We start from the raw sequence: 24362 nt of genomic DNA, 5'->3' as shown, positions 1-24362 counted from the left end.
AACAATTAATCACGATGGTTTCCAAGGGGAACCGCGTGGAGGTCGACTTGGCAGGGTATATTGCTAGTAATGGGGATTGATGTCTCCATTACTAACAATCCTTCTCCCACCACGGGAAGAGATGTTGGGAGTGAAGGAATAAAGGTGGTAAAAAAGGAATAAAGGATTTATGAGGATAATTAAAAGCGGAACACTGCAGCTGCGGTGAGCATATTGGTCAGTAACTGCAGTGAATCAGAAAGGCGAGGTCGCATACTCATGTACCCTTAATCTAAAACCGGACTGATCACTAGAGGAAAAGACCCCTGGCATTTATATAATTATAGTACAAGCATATTAGAGTAATATACGTAGATATGGTTATATATTTTTTCTATCTCATTAGGTAAAATGTGATAGTTTCAGTTTTGGCAAAAATTATTTTTAGTATACGACGGCGCACGATCTTTCTCAAATAGCTTTTATGGTAACATTTGTAAAATCTTGTATTACTAACAAAAACCAAAAACAAAACAATGGAAAATCTAACTACTTTCATACCAAACCCTATAGAATTGTGAATTTTACGATGCGGTTATAAATTCTGTTTATAAATAAGTGACGTCACTGCACTCATCGTAATAGTTGCTTTTAAAATCTCGATCCATTGGCCTAAAACTAAAACGCTGCAGTATGTCAGAGTAATGAACTGAGCGTCATAAATTATTATATCTACCTACATCTATATATACTTTGTAATATTTTAAGATAATTTAAATTTAAGAAATAAAAAGATCACCAGTTTTGTAGTGTTGAATACTTCTTATAATTGCTAATATAGATACTCCATAATTCTTTTTGTACAGCTACTTACACTGTAATTCCCGATGGGGTAATCAGAGGGACTTATTGACTGTTATCGTTATCGTTAACTTATAACATTCGACATTAAATTATTTTTAACACTTATGTACAACTAGACTGAAGAATTAATTATAAATGCAAATCTCTGACTGATTTTTATGCAAATTAGAATTGAAAATAAGCTGACGGCTCACCTGATGGAAAGTGGTAACCGTCGCCCTTAGACATGAGCAATACCATGGACATAACATACTGTTTCGCCCATGATACCCCCATGTATTGCCATTCCTGAGGACTTAGGTGTTATTCCTCTGTACCGTGAAAATTCACTACCATATCCCACCCTTCAAACCGAAACACAGTCATGCAAACACAACTGCTACACGGTAGAAACACGAATGGGATAAAGGCGCCCAAGCAAACGACTTTTGTAGTCTGTCTTTGGTTAATTCATTGAAAGAATATAGGTATATTATATTTTTTAAGAAATAAGGGAAACATGTAGCTAAATATCATATCAGAGACAAGTCAAACGCATCTATTAATAGAATCGTTTCGGTTAGCACTCATATCAGAAAGAACAGGATACCGAATGTCATCATTTCATTCTATCTCATAGACTCATAACGGTCAGATGTTTTAATATTTGAAACTCAATTTTCTTTGCCCACCCTACAAGGGACTTTGCGTGAAGATAAATAATCTGAGTTTCGATATTAGCCACGACAAAATTCATCATCTTTCTCCTATTTACTTAAAGCACTATAACGTGACAATAACAGAGCCGTCTACAAAAAATAAACAATGAAGTCCATTACGAAGTTACTCATAGCCATTAATGTAAACATATCTGTTCAACCTCTTTTTTAGATGTTAATCTTTATCAGGGACAACAGTCGTACCCGCATTTCAAGATATTTCGTGGCCATGATTTTTACAATAGCGATATCGAGAGAGTCTAGACGCCATTACTAAGAATACGCCGTCAAGTCATCTTCCACATGGTTTCCCCTAGAAACTATTGAATGCTGAATTTGTCACGGTGGATCAACTGACTTGACTTTATCCTCATCTGTCATCTCTCATTAGTGCCCGCCAGTGTATACTGATAGCAGAGGCAGATCATCATTCCAATTTTATCATAAAAAATATATATATCCGCTCACTCATATAATATTAAATGGTCGTGATAAATACACGTCACGTACTTATGCATATTAAGTGTGAAGACAACCTCCAAAATATATATTTTATTAAATTTTAAGTAAATACAAGTACAATACGATCACTGGAAAAACATTTATTCATCACTATTTGTATACTAATTACAGTGAGATTGTAGCGTTTATCTTATGAATATTCTCCAATGATAGATGATACCACATTGTCAAAAGCTTAAAAAAATAAAAAAACATTTTTAACATAAATATGTACGATTCATCCAAATAAATACTGTTTAAGCTTATCACAATTGTATTCAAATTGACCTAAATATATGTACCAAAAAAGGTACATGTAATTCATTTACTACTTTTTTATAAAAATATTGCACTATGATGGTATAAGAGATAGTAAATCTCCCAATTTGGGTAAGACAACATCTGGCAATGGTGGCTTTTTCTCATTGCGAATTCTCTCCAAATCCTTAGTAGAAGTCACACCAGACAAAACTAGAAGCGTTTGGAAACCACAGCGTACTCCAAGCTCAATATCAGTATTGCATCTGCAAAGAATAACAAATTTTTGTTTCTCAATCATAACAAGTCAACATTAATAAAAAGTCCCAGTCATTATTGTTGTTATTGTTTGAGAACACCGTTAAAGATGTAGTTCCTTATTCATAAAAACTAAAACCTCTTTAACTATTAGACTGTTTTGTCACCGTTACTAGTGAATTAAGCGTAAAAAAAAACAAAACACTTCAATGGCTAAAACAGGTTTATAAGATGTTCGACGTTTTTATGAATAAGGATGATAGTATCTATACTACAGGATGTATGTATTCAATATTGTCATATATTTTCTTATAGATAGATTTTAGTATCAATAAGTGAGCATCCAATAATGTAAATGGCATAATTCGAAGGTGGCACACTTTAGAAGGCAACAGAAATTTTACTCATATTGTATTCTTACTAAATTTATAAACATGGAAAGGGAGCTTATTTGTTACATTTTATAATATAACATAATCACTCCTATAGTTAAAATTGTCTTAATATACTTAGATTTATTTTATTAATTTAGTTTATGTTAACCCTGAATACCCATAAAATATTTTTTATATTTTAAACTTAAATTCATAAAACAATTACCTATCGCCAATCATCAAAGTTCTTCCTGGATCAAGACCACAAGACTCCAGAAACTTTCTGACATAAGCATGTGGTTTTCCAAGCACAAGTGCTTTTCTATCAGAACATGTTTCTACAGCTCTCACCAATGTACCAGTACCAGGCACAACTATTGAACTTGCTTTAGGGAATCTTTCATCTGTATTAGTGGCTATGAAGAGACATTCTTCAGAATAGAGGTAAGAAGCAGCCTTCATAAGTTTTGGATAACTGACATGTTCATCAAAACCCACAACCACTGCTCCTACTTCAGGATCAAGTTCTGATGGCTTCATTGATTTAAAATCCGGTTGCACATGATCTGGCTGCAAGAATTTATAAAGTAATTTATTGATAATGTAATTCCTTCAAATTATTAAACAACCAATAATGTTTTTGATTTTATAAATAATAATCCAAATAATTACCAAAATAAATAAATAAGTATTTATATGAAACTTGATTAAAATGTATTATGTAGTAATTGCAATAATCAAAGCATGCAGAACTGGGGTTGGTACTTTAACATAATCAGGTGTTTTTATGAATACTAATATAACCCTTTCCTAAAACTTTACACTTATTATACTGAGAAAATATTTGTACAAAATGTTGTTTGATCACTGAAATCTAATAATAAATTATATAATTATGTGTGCTGATATTATATCTAATTTTGCTGACTGATCAAAGAACTATCTCTCTATTTATTACAAACACAATTAATTTTCCTTCAAGTTATATTACTAGTTATATATATATACTATATATATATATATATATATATATATATATATATATATATATATATATATATATATATATATATATATATATATATATATATATCCCATGTCATTGTCAAAGTGAAACCTTTTATGTCCAGTTTCCTTAGGATATATGCTAAAAATTCTTTTAAATTATCCAACCTTAGTTCTAGGAAGTTCTGTGCAAATTCTCAGATCAATGGTACAATTAGATTAACATATCAATTGTATTAATTATATACATATCCACCCAACACACCTTGACAATATCTGTATGTAATTATTTGTATATGTAAAAATACCCTGGCTTAAGTATTTTTTATATATAAAAACATACTAAATTCTTAAAAAATATATATTAGAATATTCTTACTCCAACACCAATGTGACGAATGCCAACTGCTTTTAGCTCTTCTCCAATACCATTGGAACCCAATAAATAAACTTTCTTAGTAAATCCAATACCTTTAAGATAATGTGCCACTAAGTAAGCTGTAGACAAAATTTCATCCTGAAAATGGTACATGAGTTAATTTTATATTAATTTTATATTTTATTTATTTTAAAATAGTATATACTTTTGTCAATTGCCTTTTTTATATAGTCTCTATTTTAATTTATTGCACCAACAAACAAACATAAAAATGTACAATGTTAATTAGACAATTCAAGTGAGATACAGTTGCTTAAAGTACAATTTATAATTATTACAATTTATATTGAAATAAAAAAAATTCTCAGATAAGTTGTCATATGTGAGAGTTTAAGTCAACCAAATGGTTTTTGTCATCATTTTACTCATTGCCAATATAACAGGAAAAAATGGAAAATGTAAATGAAAAAAAAAAACAAGTAAATACATTGGATAAATCAATATGTTAAAATAGGATGATGAAGAAAAGTTTTTTTTTTATTTTGATTAATTTAACTAAATAAACAAATTACCTGTGATGCAATAAAACCCAGTTGTTGTGCTTTAACAGCAAAGTCGCTACGAATTTTTGTAGAGTTATTGGTAACATAAAATATTCTTTTTCCCAGTTTACGAAAATAATTCATGGTCTCTGCTGAGCCAGGTATAGCATTATTATCAATCCAAAGAACACCTGAAAAAAATATAAAAAATAAATTTTAATAATCATGTAATTACTTATTTACTGATACTTGATCTCTATAATGACGCTAAACTAGCGTGAAGACAGACTCTACATCTATACAGAAATTCTAAGTTTTTTAGGGAATATAATTAACAATTATCTAATTTCAATCATTATGGTATAACTTATAAAATTACCAGTAAGTCTATCAATAACTATTTTCAAATCTCTAATGCTATAAATCTATTTGTCATATTGCCACTCACCATCACAGTCAGTCAAAACAGTATCGAAGGAATTTAAAAATTCCTGAACTTGATCTTTTGATACCTCTTGTAGGTTAGAAGCCGAAGATTTAAACATTTTGTTAGTTGTATTAAAATTGCGTACCGGTTCTGTTTTTAATACATTATTCGGAAGATAAATCTTATTATATAACTTATTACATCTGAGTATTGTTGATAATGGTTTAAACATTACTTTACATACAAATTTTATTTAATTTTTTTTATTTCTAAAATACAACTTCAAAACTGATTTCATTCAGAGTTAATTCTACCAGTAAATGCGTAATGATAATAATTCTGAAATATAAAAATAAATATAAAGTGAATAAAATTTACTATAGAATTGATTATTCATTCCTGAAATGTTCATGACCTCATATAATGAATGAACTTGACAGTTATAACATTGAAATGACATTGATATGGCGAAAGGTCCAAAGATATTGGTTAGTAGAGTAATCATAGATTAAAAAAAAAAACTAGGTTATTTGACATAAGTCCACCAGTTTTTTGAGATTCGATGCTCTATCTATATAATCTAAGGTTTCACCAAAGATTGTACATTCCCAACATTTTTGTTTTTGTCATATCAATCAATGTCAACCCATTTATTGACAATGTCAACATTGATTAACAATGACAACAAAAACTGAAACAACTGATCAAGATGAGCCAATTGAAACTCCAGTTCAGTCAGCCACTATTGCGTAACCTCAATACTAACTATAAATATATTATTTGGATTTGGTCAGAAGAGATCATACCAATGTTTAGCTAAATGATCAAACCACAATAGTGCCAACTTAACTAACAAAAATAATGTCAAATATGATGCAAATGACTGCCATCTAAATTATTCGTGGAACAGTTTAGTTTTGTGTTTCATATTTTTAAAATATTTTTTGTCAAAAAATTTATATATTTCTTATTACATTATTCGTGTTTCAATGAGAAATATTTACATTTTACTAATATCGAAAAATTATCTAAATATGGTATCCATATAGCCCCATCCGTTTCCATTTTGAATATCAAGCTGGCTAACATAACGCGAAAAGGATTTTTTTGTGTAGCTTGTTGAAATATTTCTGACCAAGTTGTTTTTGGTTGCTTTTTTTATACAACTTAAAAAGACAAACAAGCTGATAGCCCACCTGATGGAAAGTGCTAACCGTTACCTATAGACATAAGCAATACCATGGACATAACAGAATATATTGTCTCGCCCATGATATCCACTATCCGTTGCCATTCCTGAAGACTCAGGTGTTATTCCTCTGTACCCTGTAAATTCACTGCCACATCCCACCCTTCAAACCAAAATACAGTCATACAAACATAACTGTTTCTTGGTAGAAATACGAATGGGACAAAGGTACCCAAGCAAACGAATTTTATAGTCTCTCTGGTAAAACTGGCTTATATGAAGTGCGCTCTCTCTTCCTTAGATTATATATATACATATACTCTTTGAGTTCAAGCAATCAAAACAATGTATTTTATTATGGACTTTAACCAAACCAAACTTTAACAGTAAACAATTATCTATTTATTGTTAAACGTGAGACTTATTACCAGTCAATTAACATCCCATTACTGGCCAGTCTCTTCCCATAAGATAATACTAGCCTATTAACGCTGGTCAGGCCTGTTGCCGGTGTATAGTGCTAAATATTTAAAAATTATTTTTTTATAATTGTTTGTGGATTACGTAATAATCTTTTATATTCAATGAACATTAAAAAGGCCTAAATTGATTTATATTTATTTTACGTTTTCTCACTCAGTAACATGACGAATAAAACGGAAAAGATAGAAACAATTATTCAATACAAGAAAGGTGCTGTTTTGGTTATTCGTTTTAATAAACCCAAAAAGAAAAATGCTCTGGATACTAATATGTATATAGAAGTCGCAGAAATCTTACATAGAGCCACAAAAGATGACGAGATTGATGCTGTTGTTATTACTGGAACTGGAGATTTTTATTGCAGCGGGAATGATTTGACATTCATTCCAAAAACTGATGAAGAATACTTTCAGTTTATGAAAGCATTGAGAAATTTTATAAGAGCTTTCATTATATTCCCCAAATTACTTATTGCTTTAGTAAATGGACCTGCTGTTGGAATAGCTGTAACTAGTTTACCATTATGTGACTTAGTATTAGCTTCAGACAAAGTAAGTAAAGAAATTATTATTATTGTTTAGTAATTAGTACTTATTGTTTGTAAATGTCATTGTATCAAATTATTTTATATCTAGTAATATACCTACTAATTCGAATGAAAATTAAGAATAAGTAGTAAAAGTTTACAGCAGGCTAATAGTTTTCAAGTTTATAATGTCATAAGAAATAAATATGTAACAAATTTGTAATAATTATAAAATATTATAATTAATACCAGAGTGAGATTGTATAAAAATCAGCTCAATCAAAGGCACCTCTGTCATATTCATGTTTCTGCCATGAGACATATGCTTGCAGAACTGTGTTTTGGTTTGGAGGGCCCACCCTTCATATTTATTCATATGGTGGTAGAATTATATAATAAGGCATATAATAAGGCAATAAATAAGGCATAGTTCTCAACAATGGGAATATATGAGGATGCATGATACTGTAGACATCATGGTATATTCTGTGATGTCCATAATGCAATTCATGTCTATAGAACATTTTCTATCAGGTGGGCCATTAAATTGCTTGTCATTCTGTTACATAAAAATATAATTTTTTGCTTCAGGCATATTTTTCTACTCCATTTTCGAAGTTGGGCTTTGTAGCAGAAGGTTGTTCTACATTCACATTCCCAAGATTAATGGGAGATAGAAAGGTAAATATGAACTTACTTGTTAAAAATATATTATATAGAAATATATGATTATTTTGCATTTATAATAACATTATAACATTTTTATTGTAATATATATTATAATAATATAACAAGAGACACCTATTTCAGGCTCTCTTCGTTTTCCTTCACATTTTTTTCTGGAAATGTTGCTGTTCTGCTATAATATATTTAATGCATATATTATATATGAAGCTCTTGAGTGTATATATTTAATGGATATATGTAATATATGTATATTTATATATGAACATGACGATATAATCCAGAGTAAAGCATGGGACAAAATAAAAGAAATTATAGAAATACCTACAATGCCAATTGTAGCAACTAAGAAGTTGATACGAGATCAAATTAAGGAGCAATTGCTAAAGATAAATGATAAAGAATTAGAGGAAATTATTAGGATAAGAACAAATAAAGTAATGAAATTTGAAACTGAGAAAAGCAAGTTATAACAGACTTTTTAAATAACGATACACTAATTACTACCTACTAAAGCAAATTTTTTGTTTATATACTGATGTTATTCATATTATATTAGGGTGTTTAGAAAAGACTGGGAATTATAAGTGTTATTCATAGTTTGAGTAGTTCTATTCTGAATATCATTGTTTTGTCTTTATAATTTACCTGTTGTATATTTATGAGTATTTACATGTTGAATATTTATATTACTCGGTCACATGTCTTCTCATCTTGTGAGTCTGAGAGTGTGACACACAAGATCCATTCATCATGTGATTAATATAAATTGATTGATATATTATTATTGTTGATATATCAGAATGAAAATTTTTAATATTTTAATATACATATAAATGTCATATAATACTGAGAAGGCATACATAGGACACACTATAAGTTTTGCGTTACTTATAAATAAAATGAAAATGAAAATACTATATTTATTCTAAGTATTCTTCTACTCTTTTAATACATTTTTATTTGATAAAACCATTTTTCAAAATAATACATCTGAGGTATGTTTTTTACATGAATTCTAATTCAATTTTCTAATTGAAGATTATATGAATTTAACCATAATGATTCGCGTAAGGTTCAAATGTTCACATACCTTATCTTTTAATAGTCCCGTACATATTTACATTTGAGATTATATAAATGCGGCCTTAAATAAATACCTACATAATCTTGGTAAGTAAATTTCTCAATGTATATGATATGGTATCACTATATAGTGAAATTAGGATTTAGATTGTTTGAGGAAAAAATGTCCATCACAACTCATTAAATCGCTGTCAAATCCTGATCAATTATCTACAAAAAAAAATATTACTAATTGTTTAGTCCCTATTTATGAGAACATATTCAATTCTTCAATAGATAGTATTGTCACGTCGTAGGTCAATAAAATTGTAATTTAATGGTTTGTAAATGGTAATTAATGAAATATAGTTTGTTTACATTCCACAAAACCTCTCATTTCAAATTAGAAAAGTGCCGGACCTACTAGATTTTAAATATCTAATTCACTTTTATTTATAATTCAGTTAAAGGATAAATAAAATCACCAATATAATATAAGATAATTATAATTATGAATTCTAAAAGTTCAAGTTTATCGTCTATTTCGGATCTTTTTCGTCCAAATAATCCTAAGAGACTCAGGTCAAGAGACTTGAGTAGTACTCGCCTTAGCGTACTGAAAAAAGAAATACAAACTGACATGCATCTTATACCATTAAGTAAGTACACCTATAACACTTCCTAGAATTTCAAATGTAAGTTTTTTTTTTGTTTTAATGAGTGAAAATGTAATAATAGTAATAACCCGCCTGCGCTATTGGTATATGCTGGCGGGGCAGTAGCGAGAGATGATAAATGAGGATGATACGCATTTAAAACCAATTGACTATACCGAGGCAGTGCACGTCTCGATCCCAAAAAATTGTTATATAATAATCTGGCCCTGCACACAATGTTGCTTCGCCTACCAGATCCACCTTTTTTTAAGTTAGATTAAAGATTACCTACACGTTTACAAAATTTCATTAAAATTGCTTGAGCAATTTCAAAGATTAACGAGAATGAACATATCGTAACACGGGATTTTTGTATAGGTCTTAAAATATCTACCATATATAAATACATCCCTTATTATTTGCAAGAAATAAATAAATATCTAAATAAAATTCTCATTATTTATAGAAGACCTTTTTGTATTACTTGGGACTGATCCTGTCCAAGGATTGACTAGTACTCGAGCTGCGGAACTGTTGGAGTATTATGGTCCTAATACACTTACTCCTGCAACGCAGTATGGATGGCCAAAGGTTCTATTTAAGTCATTGTGTACAGGTAATTTTATATTATGCAGGATTAGTCGTAAGGATATTTCAAGCCGAAACCCAATGAACAAATTTGAAGTCGAAAAATTTCTGAAATTTTCATACAAGTTAGGTACGTGGTCTTGTGATTAATTTAGTATGAAAAGTATTTTTAGATGTTGACTATTTTGAGCTAATTGATCATCAGTTCAGTTTCATTAAAATTGTCACTGGATTTTAGCTTGGTATACCCTTCACGACTAAGCTTGTATACTTAATTATGACCCAATCTTTAAATGAAATGAAATCTCATTTGACTTCTCATTTGGAGAACCAGTTTAGTGTTAATAATAAAAATAAACTCTTTATTGCACACAAAAAAAAATGTATACGAGGAATAGAACATAGGTACAAATACAAAAAGCGGCCTTATCGCTAAAATAATATCTTACAGACAACCTGTAAATAATAATGTATAATTGTTGGTTAGTCCGAAGAAAGAGATAAGTGGCGCAAATCAGACACAGTAAATAAAAGTAACCCAATAAAATGTATATTACTCTAAACATTATTTATATAAATATATATAACTAAAGATAATAATAAACAAAAATATATTCAATAAATCAAAGTAAATAACACGTAGAAAAAAATGAGAAATTAGGTAGATACATAGGTAATGAGATTTTATTTGACTCTTGAACGAGGCAAGGCAACCTCCCTCAATAAACTCAAATTAGCAAAATAAAATACATCAAATAAAATGTAAAATGCTTTCCTTAGGCTTGTAACATACACGACCAGACCAAGTAATGGTGTCTAGAAGTTATTATGTAATCGTTTACTATCGGGCGAAGTATACGTTTATTATTCTTGTAGTGTAAAATAGACATTTTACTACTTCTCTATTATTATTTGAATTTACTGTTACCTCTATTAGATAATGACTATTCTCGAGTGTTTGTCTAATAGGCAGTAGGTAAAAATTTACTACCCAACAGAAAAACAATCGGATCTCTATAAGTACTAGATCTCCAGCTACTACTATGAATAATAACAACGGATAAAAATTGTCTCGAACACCTGTACTACTATTCAGTACCTAATATCCGTTCCTCTTTTAGGTATATTTATAACCTACCTATATTATTCCTATCAAAAAAAGTTAAAATTTATTAAACTTAGCTGTAAAATATACACGTTTCAGGGTTTTCCATTCTGATCTGGTTGGGGGCATCATTATGCCTTATTGCATATTTAATTGAAATCTCCACAAAACCAAATGCTAGTTCTGATAATTTATACTTGGGATGTGTACTTATCGCCGTTGACGTCATCTGCGGACTTTTCAGTTTTTATCAGAATTATAAGAGCTCTAAAGTACGTATATTTTATTTAAGCACCTACTTAGCTGTACGTATTCGAAAAACAATTCCCCTTTCATTATCAGTTGGATAAATAATTATTTGCTACAGAGACCATGGGCCCATGGGCCTCAGATACGAACCTTTTTATCGGACGATCCCAACGCGCCTTATTGAGGTTACTTGTAACACAAGAGCTTAAAGCTACATTACAAAAAAAATTGTTTAGCAATCCAGAGAATTAATGCTGCTAGTATCTTGGATACGTTGCCTCGGTTTGGTGCTTTAGGTGACTTTTGTTATTTAATGGATGATAATGAAATGGTAACCCCGCCTGTGCTATCGGTATACACTGGCGGAGCACCAACGAGGAATGATTGGTGAGGATGAAACGGCAGATCAGTTAGCTCATCCTAACGAATTAGTACGAGAGTTTCCAGGGGGAAACTACATGGAGATCGATCTAATAGGATATATATATATAGCAATAGGGACTAACCTCCCCATTATTAACAATCTCTTTCCCCCGCATTTGTAGACTATTAGCGTATAAATCTAAAAATACCTATACCTTTATTTTATAGATTATGAAAACATTCAATAATATGATACCACAGTACTCAAACTGCATACGAGATGGTGTGCTCAATTCCGAAACGCAGGTTCATGATCTGGTCAAGGGTGATTTAGTGCAGGTGAAAATAGGAGATGTTGTACCTGCCGATATACGTATTATAAACAGCAAAGGATTCAAAGTAAAGTGCCATATAAAATAATACCTTCGTGATAAACTTAAGTATCTATTTTGATTATAATTAGATTATAGTTTGATGGTAATTAATTAGCTTAAAAGGATCAAAATTGATCTATTATTAATAAGATTATTACTGAAAACCTAGTTTACATGCACTACAACTAAACGTTAAAACACTTTCACAAATACCTACTTTTCTAAGGCGTGTTGTTAAACTCTATTAATTAACGGTTGTTCTACAGGTTGACAACTCTTCACTGACTGGGGAAAGTGTTGCTGTACCACGTAGCAACAGCGAAGGCACAGCAAACATACTAGAGTCACCAAATGTTGCTTTCTTTTCCACTCAGTGTGTTGAAGGGTGGGCATTAGGTAAAAATTATTGAATAATATAACAGTAGGTGCATATTAATTTATATAAAATGACACATACCTAACGCATTAATCATATTAAGGGTTATTTCTTTTTATTTATTTATTCATTAGTACAAATATGTGTACATAGTGGATTACATACGGGTATATTTCACGAATCCACTCTTCGAAATCATCGTGTTTAATTTCTTGTTAATTCATCAAGATGGGATAATTGACCTGATTTCATCTTCATAAGTCATTCCTCGTTGATACTTCGTCATTGTAAACCAATAACGTAGGCGAGATTTTCAATAATAGGAAACAATCGTGGTACGTTACTGGTAAATTCGTAACAATGGGACAATTAACTTGATCTAATTTTCAGGTATCATCATTCAATATAATCCGCTACTAAGTATAAACCAATAGTGTAGACATGGTTACCAATCCATTATTGCACTCTGGTAAATAGTTAAAAATTCTTATTTATATTATTTGTCTAGGTGTAGTGATGTGTTGTGGAGACTTGACTGCCCTAGGCCGAGTAGCAGGCTTGGCAGCGCGGTTGCAGCCGGCACCATCACCACTATCACGGGAGATCATACGCTTTATGCGATACGTATCGGCGTGGGCTCTTTTACTTGGCTTGTTCATCGCTGGTTCCTCTATCGTACTGGGCTATCCCTTTATGCAGACCACAGTTTTTGTTATTGGTATTATTGTTGCCAACGTACCTGAAGGTAAGTTGGTGGCTCCAATATATTCTTAACTCTAAGAAATAATATTTTTTTTTTAATGGAAATGGAAGAAAAACTTTTAAATTACTATACATTTTACATTATTGTAGGCCTCCAACCAACAATTACTGCTGCTTTAACCTTAACAGCACAACATATGATTAAGAAAAATTGTCTTGTTAAGAATTTAGAGGCAATAGAAGCTCTTGGTGCGTGTACCACTATTTGTTCAGATAAAACTGGAACATTAACTGAGAACAAAATGTGTGTACAACATATATGGATGGCTAATGCCAGTTATTTCGTTATGGAGCCAGAGTTTAATAGTACGTAATTCGTATTTATTTATTTACAAAAAAAATTAAATTGTATATATTCGTATTAAATCTTATCACCACATTTAGTAGTTATATTTCTAAATTTATCAGCACCTTGAGATATAGACATAACTATATATCTATATGCATTATGTAAATAAGAAATTGTTGAAATAAGACCAATTTACATTGACTAATTCTTTGTAATATTACTTAAGCCATATGTATACTAGTACGTTGACTTTTTGATACACATTTACATCAGTTTACAAAACTTTGTGAAAAAAAACACATTTAATGTCGTCGCTCTATCTCGTGGGAGGGTAACCGGTACTCTAGACTTATTATATAGGACCACTATATTCGAAAATCTTATTTACCTACTTTAATCTTATTAAATATCTTAATATACCTAATGTGAATTATGTACAATAAAGATTTTATAATACATGGGCATATATTTAACAAAATTGAAGAACCTATTTAAGAGTTGAGTAGATTATTTAGTCTAATGTATTTTTCTTTTTTCGTATGTTTATATTATTTGTATAATTTCAGGTTTAATACAACACAATCTAGGTAAGTTTTTATAAAATTGCTGCAATTCACTTTAAAACCATTAGAGTAATTTCAGTAAAATTTATGAATAATATTGTTTAAAAAAAACCGACTTTAATTGTGTTATAAACTTTTATTTTGATTTAAGAACTGAACGATAAAACCAATTTTGATAAAATTTCTGCGAAACGAATCTATGTATGTATACTCTTTCAGATAAAAAAGAATTTTCCAAATAGAGTTATAACTGATGGATTTATTACATAAAATAAACATAAAAAAAAAATTAACCGAATTAAGAACCTTTTTGAGGTGGTTGAAAATAATAATCAGACGAAAAATAAACTAATGAAATCTAAGATACGTTTTTTCAGCTTTTAGAGACCTAAAAAACTGTGGCGCGTTATGCAGCACTGCAACTATAAATACTACAGGAGAAATACATGGTGATGCATCCGAAACAGCAATTTTAAACTTTTTTGGCAAATACGATGACCTCAAGTCCATTAGAAAGATACTTCCTAAAGTTGCAGAAATACCTTTCAACTCTGTCAATAAATATCAGGTAAAAAATAATAATCATAACCCCATCTAGTCCCAAACCCATCAGAACCTATATCTAGAAACTATAATTGCTATAAAAAAATTGAGAATTTGTACAAGCGATATATACGCTTGTACGAGTCTTCCTTCATTTTTTTATACCACAAAGGTGACAAACAAGCATACAGCCCGTCTGATGGAAACGATCACTGTAGCCTATGTACGCTTGCAATACTAGGGGTGTCACGTGCGCGTTGCCGACCCTAAAGAAACCTTAATATACCTTAATATTTTTGAAAAACCTCAGAATACTGTAGTTTCTAGGGGAAACCTCGGCAAGCTTTTTCACAGCTTTAGCGTTCGTGGAAGAAAATTTCTCTGGAACCGCACTGTACGTGACCTAAATGGTTCAAGCGTGTGAGGATGAATTCCTTGTCGATGGTCATGTCCCTCCATAAAAAATAATACACATCCTCGTCTGCCAGGTTAGCGTTCATCTAAATAGTGTCACATCTACTTATCTAGTTGTGATGAAAGGTGCGCCTGAATGTATTTTAACCCGATGTACTACAATTGCATTGGAAAAAAAGGATGCAAGTCTGACTACCGAAATTAGAAAAGCAGCTGACACAGCATGCGATAATTTAGCTAATACAGGTAAATAACATATATATAACAGGGTTTTTTTTTAATACTTACATGTATTAAAAATAATTTCAACCGACTTCAAAACAAGGGAGATTATCAATTTCACTCTTTTTTTTCGTTTGTAACATCTTTGCTAATTCTACATCGATTTTAATATATATTTTTTTTTATAATAGATAGGATTTACCTCCAGTTTTGTCTCAAGTTTTATTTACCCCAATTCAAGTACAACCACTCTTTGGAATCAACTTCCAGTTTTATTAACCTTCATATTCCCAACACCTCAATGCCGTAGGTGTTGTGGGTGATTATGGGCGGCGGTAGTCACTTACCATCAGGTGAGCCGCATGCTCGTTTGCCCCCTGTTAAAAAAAAAAAAAAAAGTAGGTTTTTTTATGGAACGGAATCTTAAATTATACAAAAAGTAGATACTATTGAGAGAGCGACATTAAATATTTAAATGGAAAACACAAATTTGCGTGTCTACAAGTATTTTTGCTTTACAACAATCTAAGAGATTGTCTTCGTCACAAAATTGATATCGAACTAACGTGGGAGTAAATATCGAATACGAAACAAATCATCAAACTCAGTTAAGAAATGGTGACGTAATCGCATAACCACTAAAAGTTCAGGAGCTCCGCTTGAAAGATGCTTAAAGTTTTTAAGTAAACTGGTTAATATTATGCATTGTTAGATTCCAAATCTGATACTCGTATGCCCTTTCTGTCTAAATTATTTATGTATATTTTTTTCGTAGGTGAAAGAATATTGGCATTCGCAGATTTAATTTTAGATCCAGCTAAATATCCTTTAAATTACAACTTCGATACAGACAATCTAAATTTCCCATTAGAAAAATTACGTTTGCTTGGCATAATGGGATTGATGGATCCACCCAGGAAAGAGGTACAATACCTAGATTAATCGTTATTATTACTGTGTATATCTAAATAGACTGGCACGCATATAGCAAGGACTGAAGCAATTAGTGAGACTTCGGTATTACTAAGTTTTACCTTCAGGAATACAACTGTAAAACCGCATCCAATTCAATTCATAATTACATACATAATAACAACATAGATACTGTTTATTTTATATATATGTCATATATACCCTCTTAACCGGAATAAAAAAGCACTACACCTCCGCAACAAATGGGCTATCTGACCTGCTTTTTCATCCTCACCTATCACCCCTCACTGGTGCCCCGCCAGTGATACCGTTAGTGTAGGCGTAACCATTCCATTATCATCAATTAAAAAAATATATCACCAAAGCTTAACTGCGGTTCCAAACCTGCTTGCCAAGTGTGACTGTTAGCAAAACTAAATTAACTGGAGGCCTATGTTTAGTAGTGGATAATTACCGACTGATATATTGATTATAAATTTTATATATAGAATTGCTGTTTTCTATAGGTTCGCCGATCAATCGAACGCGTTCGAGAAGCTGGAGTTCGCGTAATGATGATTACAGGTGACCATCCAGCCACCGCTCGCGCTATAGCCCTAGAAGTGGGCATTGCCACTACTGAAAACTGTCATGTTCTCACTGGATCTGATTTAAGAAATATGACACCGGATTTACTGAATTGGACATTAGAAAAGCATTATGAAATTGGTATGTTCTTACAAGAAAGTATTACCAGTTTCCCTTACCCTTCCTAACATAACTTGTATACGGGGAAAAGGGATTGTTAGTAATGGGGTTTAATGAACCCATTGCTAGCAATACACCCTATCAGATCGACTTCCACGCGGTTCCCCCTGGAAACCATCGTGGTTAATTTTAGTGGAATTCGTCACGATGGGCTAACTAACTTGCTTTCATCGTCACATATCATCCCTCACTGGTGCCCCGCCAGCGTATACCGATAGCGCAGGTTGGGTTACTCTTTCATTATCACCCATTAAAAAAATAACTTATATAGGAAATGTAAGTTACAAGTAGGTATATGTTTTATCAAAGATTTTGTATAGATACAATTGATTAGCAAACAAACTGATGACTCGATAGAAAGTGGTAATCATTATATATAAAATAATATATTACAATATGTACTGTGCAGCTCATGCGTTGCTAGTGTCTTGAATCTTGGCGCTAATCTTTATGTATCAGAGATTATATTAGCTATTTTATTTTTTAGACCGAAACAATAATGTACATCGCACTGGTTTACGGCAGATCTATATTTGATCGCGTCTAGTGACTACTTAACAAGGCGAGTAGTAAGAAACGCTACCAAAAATGAAATGAAAGCGATGACCCTGATCCGGTTGCTCTATAACATCTCTGTATAATTATAAATGTTATTTATATTTTATCCAGTATTTGCAAGAACATCTCCAACGCAGAAAACTTCAGATAGTGGAGGCGTGCCAACGAAGCGGCGGCGTGGTGGCGGTCACAGGAGACGGTGTCAACGATGCGCCTGCGCTGCGTCGGGCTGACATTGGTATTTCAATGGGAATTACAGGTTCACAGGTAAGCAGAGCCTGTTACCTATATAAATAGTACTTTTTTCCTCTTACTATACCACAAAAAGACTGCGAAGTGGTCTTTGTACCACTGTTCTTGTGTTTCTGCCATAAAAAAACTGTACTTACATGGCTATATTTCAGTTTGAAGAGTGGGTAAGGCAGTGAAATTACAAAGTACGCGAACATAACTCATCTATTTCAGCTTTCTCAGAAATGATAACGTGTAAAGAATATCATGGTTATCATAGTATGTCCTGCAGTTTTTATGGTGTTGCATGTTTATAAGCGATGGTTATCATTTCCCATTTGGGCAGTTAGTTATGTTAAATTGCATAAAAATGTAGTTTATTATAAGACTTTTCTCTATTTGATACAGGTATCCAAACAGACAGCGGATATTATTTTAATGGATGACAACTTTGCCACTATTGTTACGGGAATAGAAGAAGGAAGAAAAATATTTGATAATTTAAAGAAATCTGTTTGCTACATTTTAATATCGAATGTTCCAGAAATTTTACCTGTCTTAGTGTTTATTCTGTTTTCTGTACCATTACCGTTGGGTTAGTAAAAAGTACATAGACGTATAATTGTTATTAGAACATTTAAAAGTTCGTATTTTATCTTGTTTTTTAGAGATTTTTTTATCTTGCTGATATAACAATCCTATTCAAATATTATAATAAACTGTCAATTCAAATTAAATGCCTCTTGTATATAAACAAATACTAGCAAATAATATATATCTACAAATAAACATTTCTTGTCTATAAACAAATACTAAAAACAGAATCTCAAAAAGAATATAATATTAATATTATATTATATTTTTTCAGACCCTATTAATGAATAATAACACTAGTTTTAAGGAATGAATTTCGTTAATATACCTACTGTACAACGAAATAAGCATAACAATAATCATATTATCTCAGAACACTGGACGTTGCTGCCTTATAGCATACTCGCCAGTTAAGAGCTAAACTCGTAAATGCCGAAGGATACTAAAGTGTGGAAAAGTCGCAATTTTCTATCAATTAATTGTACGATTTTCAATATTTCTGAAACTAAAACGTTAACTATACAATAAATGCATTAATATAAATGAATAATAGCACACACATCTACCACAAAACAATTTTGCACGTACTTCATATTTCGCTTCGGAAGTTTTTAAATAGTTTTTCAAACCACAACAAAAGTTTCAGTTGCAGCTTAATAAGAATCTTATTACATGAATAATATTTTAGTTCACTATCAGAGTAGGTAGTTTTTAAACAATCGACCAGAACTATTAAAAGTAGTTAATTTTTTTGCATGACAATTCCAACATTGCCACTTGTCACACTTCGGTAAACTGCAGTAATTATCTCAAATAATACCACTTGTCATATTATAGAGAGCAAAACTCGTTTTAAAATGTAAACTTATTTTTGAAACCAGGAGTCATGACTATACTTTGCGTGGACCTCGGCACGGATATGTGGCCAGCTGTGTCTCTAGCGCATGAACCTGCCGAGTCAGACGTGATGGCGCGGCCGCCTCGCACCTCTGATCCGCTTGTATCATCCCGCATGTTAACACTTGTGTACGGACATCTCGGCTTAATCGAATTCACTGCTGGCATGTTTGCTTATTTCATTGTTATGGCTGAACATGGGTTTTATCCTGCCGAATTGTTCGGTAAATGAGTTTTGAATAATTATAGATATATTCATTTGACGTATTTTGTATCCAAAATTGTACTGTTTAACATTCCTTATTCCTTAGTACTCAGGAATAGCAATGCATGAAGAAGAGTGTACTCTGTTGTCCATGGTATTGTTCATGTCTATTGGTGACGGTTAACACTTTACCGCTACCATCAAGTGGGCCGTCAGCTTGTTTGTCATGCCAAGTTGCATATAAAAACTGCTTTATTCGAAAAATATTAAGATACATATAAATAATAGTATTAAAGTACAGTATGGCGTTTTTGTATAAAATGTCCGGGATGAGACATAATACAGATGTTTCCTATTACTTAATTTTCAAATATGTGAAACGTGAGATAATTATAACGCTATTTCTGAAAGGTATAAGACGATACTGGGACAATGAAGCAATTAACGATGTTCGCGACTCATTAGGCCAGGAATGGACTTATGCTGAGCGTAAGGAATTGGAGCGGGCATGTCAAGCCACATACTTCGTAGCAGTAGTCGTCATGCAGATTACAAACGGAATTATTTGCAAGACTAGATACAATTCACTGTTCCACATTGGTGAGAGACAAAAATATCTTGTATACCTACCACTGATATACAAAAAATAAGTTTAACACTTCTTTACAAAACTGCCCTGAAAGAAATAATAGTAAATTACGATGGTATTCCACAAAAAAAAAACCGACTTCAATTGTGGCAAAGCCATTTATTTTGATTTTTTCCATTCAGATAAAAAAGAATTTTCCAAATCGGTTTATAAGCGATGGAGCTATAGGGTAATAAACATAAAAAAAATACAGCCGATTGAGAACCTCCTTCTTTTTGAAGTCGGTTGAAAAAAGTAAGCACACCAAGACGCTTGATCAGCTTGGTAGTAGTAAACTCGTACTTTCCTCATATGAGGAGGTACGGTAAAGTAGGCTTAATTACATTGTGTATAGGTAGAGCATCTAATCAAACTTAGTCATCTACTTTCATAACTCGTCTCATACACTCACGCTAGTCTCAGACTCTTCTTCCTCCCTTTTAGCCGTGACTTCGACCGCGTGACTGGGATACATTCACTAACTGGAATAAAAACTAGCCTATAGTCTTCTTCACATGTATACCAAATTTCACAGTGATTGGTTTTTTTTTCAATGGGCGATAATGGAATGGTAACACCGTCTACGCTACGGGGATACGCTGGCGAAGCACCAGTGAGTTATGATAGGTGAAGATGAAAGTAGGTCAGTTGGCCCATCGTGACAAATTCAAAAAGAATAACCAAGATGTTTTCCAGGGGAATCACGTGGAGGTCAACCTGATAGGGTATATAGCTAGTAATGGGGTTGTCAGATCCTCATTACTAATGAACCCTTCCCACCCAGTGATTGGTTAAACCGTTAAAGCGCTAACAATTAACAAACAAACTCACTTTCACATTTATAATATTAGTAAGATTTATAAAAAAGATACGATTTATTTGTTTATTATATAAATTTAGCGTAAATAGACAGCAAGGAATGATTTCAATATGCATCGTTAAATCGTAATGATACTTTAATCAAGTTTTTAATGCCCTTTCATTAAAAGATTATATTAGTAGCAGATTTAGCTTATTTGGTAGCTAAGTATAATAAATATTATAAGTTTCATAACACTATTCTTCTATAATAATTTATATGTTTATATATAAAAATGAAATATAATTTTATAAATAAGAATAAAAATAAAAATGATAAGACGGAATGCGCCGACCGGTGCCCGATTGTACCTGGATACAAATTTATATTAGGTGTTGCCAATATTTTAAAGGGCATGATATTTTCCAGGTATGCGGAATAAAGTGCTAAACTTCGGTTTGTTGTTTGAATTTGCATTATCTTGTATGATATGTTATATACCAGGTGTCAACAATTTTTTCCGTACCTACCCTTTGCGATGGCGTTGGTAAGTGTCAACGAAGGAAGTTAATTTGATGATTTAAAATAATATTCGAGTCATATTTTCTTACATTTTAAAGCAACTTTTCAGGTGGTTTTTAGCTCTACCATTTTCAGTATTAATGTTTATATTTGATGAATTAAGAAAATACTGTATCAGAAGGAAGATGTTTGGAGGCTGGTTTAACAAATTGACTTATTACTGAATATGTTTACAAAGTTTATGACGAAAATATCTATTATTAGGTAATTTTGTGTTATAAAACCTAATATAACTAGAAAAATAAAACAAGATTATTGAGAAAAAAAGGATTTATTTATAATTGCCACATTAATTGATCCCATAAAATATCTAATTACATTTCTAAATTAAATATTATTAATTAAAAATTAAGTAATATGAAAAATGAGCAAATTACCTAACTAAATATTCACATTACTGCGACATAATCACATTAAAAATACAAATTATATGTAACAACAATCCAATTAACTAATATAATTTAGGAGGCATGTGTACTAAAATAATACATTCTTTAAGCGTTCTGTTACATTACTACATACATAACTTTTTATTTCTCTTCCTATTAAAATATATTAAGTATTTGCTTTAATTAAATTGAATTTCGATTGCTATCTTCTTAATTACACAATTGCAATTAAGAAGATAATAACTTGCACAATTGTCGACTAAAATATTTTTTAAGTTACCATTCTGTTTGACTAAGGTTTATCCAATTATGATAAACATTTGACACTTTTAAAGAACATAGATATCATTCAGAGTCGATAACAGATCTACAGAGTAAAAAATATATAATTTAGTATCTATTATAAATAATTTAAATAAAAGAATAATGATTGATCTGCTACAAAACTAATACTTCCAGAATAATAAGAAAGTTATCTTCCAGTTCCATATGAAATATAACCTTTATTACTTACTTTTTTAGGTAAAGGTCAGATACAACTACAAACGAACATTCCATTTAATAATAGTAGAAATAACTTATAGAAGCTGTGATATTATTTCAGCAAGACCCATAAGAGTTGATCTTGCAAGAAAAATGTTATAAATTTTACAGATTTTGATTTTCCTTCATAAACTTTTAACCCGTAGGGAAATAACGAAAAATCACTTTTTATAAACATCAAAAAGATTAAAAAAAAAAATATAAATTTAAGTATTCAATCTTTATAATAAATTACAAATAGATAGTTTCCAATACTGAACAACCTTACAATATGTATTGCAGTATATTGTCGATACAATAAATAGTTAAATACTATTAAATTTCTTTTCAATATATAAAAAAAAAAAATACTAGACGTAGGTGTGAATTTTCTAATATACGATTTGACTGATATGATATTTTGATAAAACATTATATTTCCGTACCTACTTAAATAAGGCACACAAGTCAAAAAATATCAAAATCCCTAATACTCAATTAACTATTTAGCGGTTAAAATATTAAAAAAACAAGCGTAGTTAAGTTTATATGTAATTATCGAATGAACATTTTCATTACAAAAACTATAAGTTATAACCTGTTATAAATAAACATCTATTAGTAGAATCCGAGCCACATTCCTTGTCCGTCAGCTAAAGCTTGAACTAATTTTAGTGTTTCAAATTATAATTGCCTACAACTGGGTAACGTTTTCTTTTATTTGTTGGATATAATTTTGTTGAATGCTCTTTATGCACACTCGGTATTAGAACTTTTTTATATTTGACAAGAATATACATTTGACTCTTAAAATTTCTACTTGCAATTGTACTAGACTGTATCAATTTAATAATATAATTTTTATTTAATAATCTAATATACCTTTTATTAATAAGTTGCAGTACTTGAACAGTACTTATTTGCCCATTGTTAATATACATGATCTTTGTATTATAACCTGTCATAAAGAAAAATAAAATAGTCCATTTATTTTATTCATTTAGATTATGGGCCCAGAGTTCGCAATTAATTACTCACGGCATATATTTGTTGCGATCGCTGTGGTCAAGTGGCAAAAAGGCGGACTAGACGCTACAAAGCTGGTAAGAGAAAAGGTGCATACCGAGACCGTAAAATGATCCTCAAACACTGAAAGAGTGCGTTTACAATATGGACGTTACACGAAATTTGGTGGGGTCCTTATTTAATGTTTTAGATACATGGCACAACGTAGTAATAAACAAGAATAGTTGTGTTTTATGAAAATTAATTATAACTCTATAAGTGCATTGGCAAATCATAAAAATAATTATTATGAAATTCATGAGGCAACCACACGAATATGTGTGTGTTGGTAAATCGGTCAACAGTTTATCTGAGTGGCATTAAAAAAACTTATCACCAGGAATACCATTATGTTTAAGTTAAATAATAATGATGATTTGACATGTATATCATGTCTTAAAAGTAAATCATATAAAAAAAAGCTTTTTTGAAGCCCAAAGCAGCGTATGTATTAAACAGAATTGATAAGAGTAGAA

The 24362-nt window shown here is 31.1% G+C and overlaps 3 protein-coding genes across 3 annotated transcripts; 2 read left to right on the top strand and 1 right to left on the bottom strand.

Annotated features, from left to right (window-relative positions):
• Positions 1-2123: 2123 nt before the first annotated feature.
• Positions 2124-5715, bottom strand: LOC113521317 (glycerol-3-phosphate phosphatase). Its single transcript, XM_026906826.3, has 5 exons — positions 5307-5715; positions 4889-5049; positions 4317-4454; positions 3159-3502; positions 2124-2566 (listed from the first exon to the last, which is right to left on the bottom strand). Exons 1-5 carry the CDS (start codon positions 5515-5517, stop codon positions 2395-2397), a joined length of 1026 nt encoding a protein of 341 aa, XP_026762627.2. The 5' UTR covers positions 5518-5715; the 3' UTR covers positions 2124-2394.
• Positions 5716-6607: 892 nt separating this feature from the next.
• Positions 6608-9557, top strand: LOC113521318 (enoyl-CoA delta isomerase 2). Its single transcript, XM_052899044.1, has 4 exons — positions 6608-6702; positions 7115-7508; positions 8075-8164; positions 8428-9557. The coding sequence occupies exons 1-4, from the start codon at positions 6692-6694 to the stop codon at positions 8638-8640; spliced, it is 708 nt and encodes a 235-aa protein (XP_052755004.1). The 5' UTR covers positions 6608-6691; the 3' UTR covers positions 8641-9557.
• A 166-nt stretch (positions 9558-9723) lies between these two features.
• Positions 9724-22118, top strand: LOC113521188 (sodium/potassium-transporting ATPase subunit alpha-like). Its single transcript, XM_026906647.3, is given in 19 exon segments — positions 9724-9891; positions 10355-10504; positions 11681-11853; positions 12422-12592; positions 12834-12963; positions 13452-13688; positions 13796-14011; positions 14561-14581; positions 14935-15125; positions 15589-15760; positions 16512-16660; positions 17176-17377; positions 18086-18111; positions 18113-18241; positions 18614-18800; positions 19681-19920; positions 20313-20501; positions 21758-21875; positions 21960-22118. Coding segments are annotated over 19 exon segments (2964 nt in total). The 5' UTR covers positions 9724-9743; the 3' UTR covers positions 22075-22118.
• Positions 22119-24362: the final 2244 nt, after the last annotated feature.

Source organism: Galleria mellonella, unplaced genomic scaffold (genome assembly GCF_026898425.1).
Source record: "Galleria mellonella isolate WM207_F2 unplaced genomic scaffold, CSIRO_AGI_GalMel_v1 utg55, whole genome shotgun sequence".
In the NCBI taxonomy this organism is placed as follows: Eukaryota; Metazoa; Arthropoda; class Insecta; order Lepidoptera; family Pyralidae; genus Galleria; species Galleria mellonella.
The sequence above is the reverse complement of the archived record's forward strand: the minus strand, read 5'-3'. Positions and strand labels throughout refer to the sequence as shown.

Excerpts from the sequence above, each read along its gene's own strand:
- LOC113521317 (XM_026906826.3), bottom strand. The coding sequence starts at position 5,517 with ATGTTTAAACCATTATCAACAATACTCAGATGTAATAAGTTATATAAT. Across the intron at positions 3,503-4,316 it reads TTCGTCACATTGGTGTTGGA|CCAGATCATGTGCAACCGGA; the intron begins GTAAGAATATTC and ends AAATTCTTGCAG. Across the intron at positions 2,567-3,158 it reads ACTTTGATGATTGGCGATAG|ATGCAATACTGATATTGAGC; the intron begins GTAATTGTTTTA and ends TATTCTTTGCAG.
- LOC113521318 (XM_052899044.1), top strand. Across the intron at positions 7,509-8,074 it reads TAGTATTAGCTTCAGACAAA|GCATATTTTTCTACTCCATT; the intron begins GTAAGTAAAGAA and ends TTTTTGCTTCAG. Across the intron at positions 8,165-8,427 it reads GATTAATGGGAGATAGAAAG|TATGAACATGACGATATAAT; the intron begins GTAAATATGAAC and ends TGTATATTTATA.